Raw genomic sequence first — 5,569 nt, 5'->3', positions numbered from 1 at the left:
CATATAACACGACGCGGTTGGAATGTAATTGGGTTAAATGACTGCTCGACACTTTTGCCGCTGTTGTCATATCAATATTCACCCGTTGAACCCTCTCTCAGCTTGCAAATGACAGATGAGTGTTGTTCATAACCAATGCTATCAGGAGAATCCTATGTAAAAATCTACCGAGGAGCGTTTGCAAACTCTCATCCCCATATGGCTTTTTCCCACACCGCATGAGTTTAAAAATCTCTGCCGCTGCTTTTTCTGAGTCAGAAAAAAACATATTAACACACGGTTTACCTACTGGTTCAGAGTATTTTCAGACCGATTTAACTTTTGCTAGGGGCATTGCATTGCGTTTGGCAATAATACTTTTCCGGCCATGATGATGTCATCCGTCACATCCTTGTGTTATTTCTGTCGTTTGTGCAGCTATGAAATTCACATTCACAGCCAGCATATTTTCAAATCAGTCGCTGCACACATTTTCATTACCATAATTTACTTCAAAGATAGTGTATTGTCCATTTTAAATACAAAATGCTACATTAAATATACATATTAGTCTTTAATACAAATAGACTCAGGCGGCTGCAGCGTTTAAGACAATTCTTAGAAGTTACATCCTCTTGATTACCTTTCAGAAACTAAGATTTTAGGATAAGCATTTACTCAGAAAATAATTGTCCTCGAGTTTTTGTAATCGAAATGATCTTTTGCGTCTTCTTTTGCTTCTTCTTTTAAGCAACCACAAATAATAAATACATGTCCGTGTGATTGGCGTTGAATCCGGTATTAAATGTTTGACATACCTTTCTTTAGCTCATAAGGCGAGTCTTTACAAAGATCTACGTGCGTTTGGCTTCTTACTTTGCTCTCTCTGACAAGAGCCTCGGCTCTGTTTAAAACCGTCTGGCTTAATCCATTAAAATGTGCCGTAGAGCTATTGTTGGTGCCGTGGCTGCTGTGGATATGTCCGAAAGTGCTATAGTTCGTGTAGCCTGGGTAAAAAGGAGATGTGTAGTAAATAGGCCGAGAGAGTACAGTGTTGCTGGGGAGAGGGCACTGAGAGGACGACCGGGACGGCGAGGCAGCTCTGGCTATGACTGTGCTTTGACCCAGGTCTGCGGCCTGCGGGGCCTCACTGCTCCCCTTGCACCTGTCCGAAGACGTGGCGATCTCGGCCAGTGACCAGAGTTTGGGTTTGGGCGCCGAAGGGGGGGAGTGAATAACAGACGTTACATTGCTGCTCCCCGTACTCGTGGCGTGGCCCGGTTGTGATGGCTTCTCTTGCGTAATGAGATCATTTCCTCTTTGTAGAATGGAAGGCGAAGAGGTGGTGGGTTTTGCCTGCTCATCGAGCAAGTCCGTCCTCTCCTCTGAGTCTTTTAATTCCGAGTCTGTCAAAAGTGGATCAAGATCTTTAGAATGTGTCTCTTCTTTAAACCTGTCGCATGGCATCTCCCCTGGGTTGATAAGTTTATGATCTGAAAAAAGTAAGCAGAATAGTCAACGCGTTAGTTTTAATTCATTTATTTTGTGTTTTAAAAATAAAAATATTTTACAATTAGGGGTGCAGCGTTTTTTAGTTACACATTTAATATAAATATAAAATTGTTTTTATAATAACAAAAACAACAACAATAATAATAATAATATCAATAATATGGCTATTTAATGCTGTAAATTAGATTCCGTGCGCCAGCTGTGTCCTTATTATGCAGCCAGAGATAAATCAAGTGCAAAACACTGTACGTCACCAGGAAACCTCAGTCCATAAGAAGTCAAATTAGAGGAGTTCAAGGTGATTATTATTTAAAGCAATTCTCCCATTATAAATAATATACCACCATTAACCAGCAATCAATTTTGCGCCCGGAGTGGAAACGACTGCGATGAAAAATTTATGATTTTTCTACAGACCTGCCTCTGTGTCTGTGGAGTCTCCCTTGTCTGTGGGCTTGTTTGGCTCGTCGTCGTCGTTTTTTTCTAGATCGATGTTTTCGTCTTCCTCCTCGTCCTCGCTCCGGTTCCGTGGGGTCCAGGTCATTTTGTTCTCCTTCTTTAACCTTCTCCTGGCGTTTGCGAACCAGGTGGACACTTGAGTGAGGGTCATTTTAGTGATGATGGCCAGCATGATCTTCTCGCCTTTGGTGGGGTACGGGTTTTTCCGGTGCTCGTTAAGCCAAGCTTTCAGTGTGGCTGTGGCGTCCCGGGTAGCATTCTTCCGATAAGCTGGGTCCCCATACGGGTATGAGCCCAAGGGAGCAGCATATGGGTGATACCCTATAGATCCGGCCATGCCTGTCGTGTGGTCATACGGGGAGCTCTGCAAGGAGCCAAAGCAATTGCTTGATTAACCAGATTTCACTATTTCGACACGATATAAAATTAGTAACAGATCACTAACACAAACATACAAAACACACTATAAACAGACACTCTCATACGCACACACATGCAAAGACAAACACACACATGTATGCCACATGTACACTTCAAATCGAATTATTTAAAACAGCGCGAGGCCACTGGGTCAAGTAGGCTGCATATCGTTTTTATTTTGTAATTTGCCTAATTTCACAGCAATGCCGATTATGTAATGCAAATACAATAACTTTAGCTTAAAAATCACATGTTTGTTTATGGTCATACAGTGAGCTGCGACACTGTTTATTTTCATATGATAGAGCTAATTAGAAGTTGCAGCCTTAAAGTCCATTGGGTCATCTGACAGTGTGTTGTACACGCATTGACCAGGGCTGGTCTGCTGATATATAGTTCACATCTAAATAGCCAGTAGAACATGTTTCCTTTTAAGTTGTCTATTACAATAGGATATTAGAAACTATTGTTCTCATCATTAAATAGACATTTCCTGCAAGGACGAGGAATATCGAAAAAAATACGCTTATTCAATAATTTATATCGTGTTATTATGCGCGTTTGTGACCATGTTTCTTTCTGTTGTAATTATGGAATTTGTTTGTAAGAAATGTTTGGGTAATATACTAATCTCATTTAGTTAGTTATGTCTGTTTGGGCATACTTTTCCTTTGATCATAATTTTGTAATTATTAGTATTTTAAGAATTATTAAACCCAACAAATTCCGGCAATGCAAATTTGATTATTTAAAACCGCAAATGTTGCGCTGCATTAAATGATGCTTAATGTGTGCGTCATACGCGGAACACATAAAACACTTTGCAGCAACTGGAAACAACTTTTCATATGAAAGAATATATAAGAAAACAAAACGCACATACCACATAAGAAGTGAAAGTGGCAGCGGCGGCGGCTGCATCAGCACTGTACGGAAGATGGGAATTGTAGCCTGGCGAGGCGCTGGTGAAAGCTGTAGATCCGGCATAGGGAGCAAAAGCAGAGCCAGATGAAGATCTCCCTAGTTCCTCAGTCCGGGGTCCCGATATCACACTCGTATTGTAGGCAGGACACGAATAGAGTGCTAAAGAGGCGGATGGCTGATACAAGTAGCCCTGAGGGTACGCCATGGTGAAGATCCAAGTATAAACTTTTCACTTGTATTCTATGCCCTCAAACTCTCCGGCGCTCTCCGCGCTCGCTCATAGAGTTCCAGACCCCCGTCCTCCTCACTGTGATAGAGGTAATGTAAATTAAACAGATCGACGAATGCATAGACTTCACACTGATTAACAAGTCGTTGTCAAGCTGCAGCCAGGTTTTTTTCACTCTCACGCGGATTTTCGAGCCGCTCTTTCACCCTGTGAGCGCGCTGTGTCTCTCATGCCGAACGCGCAGAACAAGTTTTTGCTCTCTGATAGGGCTTTGCATCGGAGAGTGTCCTGCCAGGATGCTAAGTTGGAAATTGAGGATTCTGACGCCTACTATGAGCCTCTCGCTCCTCCTCTCGGGGTGTAGTCATCGGAGGAAAGCAAACTGGAGCTGGCTTACGAGACGCTCTCTCTCTCCCTCTCTCTCTCTCTCTCTTTACAATCGTACCATGTCACTCACTAACAATCTCCCCCGCTATCCCCTATTTTTGTCTCTAACAAGCCTCATTGCCTTAGACTGAGCAGCTACAGCCCCTGGATGGCGGTCTCATGCGAGCAAGTACATCAACTTCAACTTTGCTCATTTTCTAAATACACGAAGCCTTCATTTTTACACATGGTTAATAGCAAACGGACTGTTATCTTCCTGGGACGGCTTGCCAAATACGACAGGAGACGCTACAAGTACTACAATTTGCAGTTCTTCTACCTTCTGGTTTTTGGTGGTTGCCTGCGCTCAGTCTGAGCGTGTAGAAATACTTTTGCAACATGTACATTGTACATGTGACCAATGAATATGAGCGACCTTTTTTGACGTTGCTTAAAAATTGACACGCGTTTGAAAATAATTTGTGGAGATTATGTATTTTTAGACCATTTTTTCTCGCCTAGGTTATTAATTGGAAACATAATTATTTCCAGTAGTTGTCGAACCATTTTAGCAAACGAGACTGCTTGTGTGCTTCGATCAATTCTCAGCGGTGAGAGAGTGAAGAAGTAACTTTTGACAAGTGTTAACTGATTTGTCCACCGGACAGTTTCGCGCATTAGATCCCGGAACAAGCTAGATCTTCTTCTCCTTTACACCAAAGCCCCAAGCGCCGACAGATTAAGACCATATGAACCACGGCAAATCCGTCACGACCAGGGGCTCTAAATCCCTTTGATTCAAACATATACATTTCTCTGCGGCGGAGGAAATGCGCATGTAGATTTCTCGCAATATGTTGATTTCTCGCAATCTACATGGTTAATCTTTAAAAACGCGTGTAACGTCGCATATATGGATGTATTTAAAACAGAATAAATAATGCATATAAATAAAACACAAGTTCAACAGATAAATTACTGACTTGCCCAAATATTTAAATCTAGTCCAAATTGTAATAGTATTTTTGTTAAACTGTACCGTGCAAAAGCTCGCAAACAATTTAAAACAGAAGTGGGGAAGATAGTTATGAACTCCGCGGAGTAGCCTATTATGTATCTAATACCTAGTGTGGTATTTTTATACCAATATATCAAAGGTTAAGAAATTATAAATATCACGTTGCTGATTGCAATATAAATGAAACAAACAAAAATGAAAAATGGTGTCGAAATAACTTTGATGCTAATACATAATACTAATGCAGTATTTGGTGAACTGATTGTGTCTCTCTGAACCGAAAGGGATCGCTGTAGGCGCTGCTACAGAAAATGTGCATGGGGTCACGTGTTTCTACACTCTGAAAACCTCTCAAGAGTGAAGAATGATGACGCTCAAACTTAGTGGACCAATGCTAAGTTCAAGGCACAACAAACAGTAAACAGAAGAGGATATTATGTCGACTGTGGTATAAAACATTTTGAATGCATCTGCGCTTTACAGCTGCACCACCACATGTGAAACAAATATAATGACATTCAGTATTGATAGCACGCGATTTGTTGTAGATAAAAACAAAACATGCATATGATTATGTTTTAAATACTTAAATCATTGCATAGAGTATAGATTCAATTTGACTTATTGCTTTAAAGGAGTCACCAGTGATTGTATTTATTCCA

The 5,569-nt window shown here is 41.1% G+C and overlaps 1 protein-coding gene across 1 annotated transcript; it reads right to left on the bottom strand.

The window, feature by feature from the left end:
* Window positions 1–467: 467 nt before the first annotated feature.
* On the bottom strand, window positions 468–3,821 carry irx5a (iroquois homeobox 5a). The gene is made up of 3 exons (XM_079468763.1): window positions 3,254–3,821; window positions 1,909–2,314; window positions 468–1,472 (listed from the first exon to the last, which is right to left on the bottom strand). The coding sequence occupies exons 1-3, from the start codon at window positions 3,497–3,499 to the stop codon at window positions 781–783; spliced, it is 1,344 nt and encodes a 447-aa protein (XP_079324889.1). The 5' UTR covers window positions 3,500–3,821; the 3' UTR covers window positions 468–780.
* Between the last annotated feature and the right edge of the window lie 1,748 nt (window positions 3,822–5,569).

The sequence above is a fragment of the Barbatula barbatula genome (assembly GCF_947034865.1).
Source record: "Barbatula barbatula genome assembly, chromosome: 1".
Classification (NCBI taxonomy): Eukaryota; Metazoa; Chordata; class Actinopteri; order Cypriniformes; family Nemacheilidae; genus Barbatula; species Barbatula barbatula.
The sequence above is the reverse complement of the archived record's forward strand: the minus strand, read 5'-3'. Positions and strand labels throughout refer to the sequence as shown.

What these genes read in the sequence shown, in the direction of transcription:
- irx5a (XM_079468763.1), bottom strand. Translation starts at nt 3,499, where the DNA reads ATGGCGTACCCTCAGGGCTACTTGTATCAGCCATCCGCCTCTTTAGCA. An exon ending in CCACTTTCACTTCTTATGTG is followed by an intron (nt 2,315 to 3,253) that starts GTATGTGCGTTT and finishes GGCTCCTTGCAG; the next exon opens with AGCTCCCCGTATGACCACAC. An exon ending in CTCCACAGACACAGAGGCAG is followed by an intron (nt 1,473 to 1,908) that starts GTCTGTAGAAAA and finishes TACTTTTTTCAG; the next exon opens with ATCATAAACTTATCAACCCA.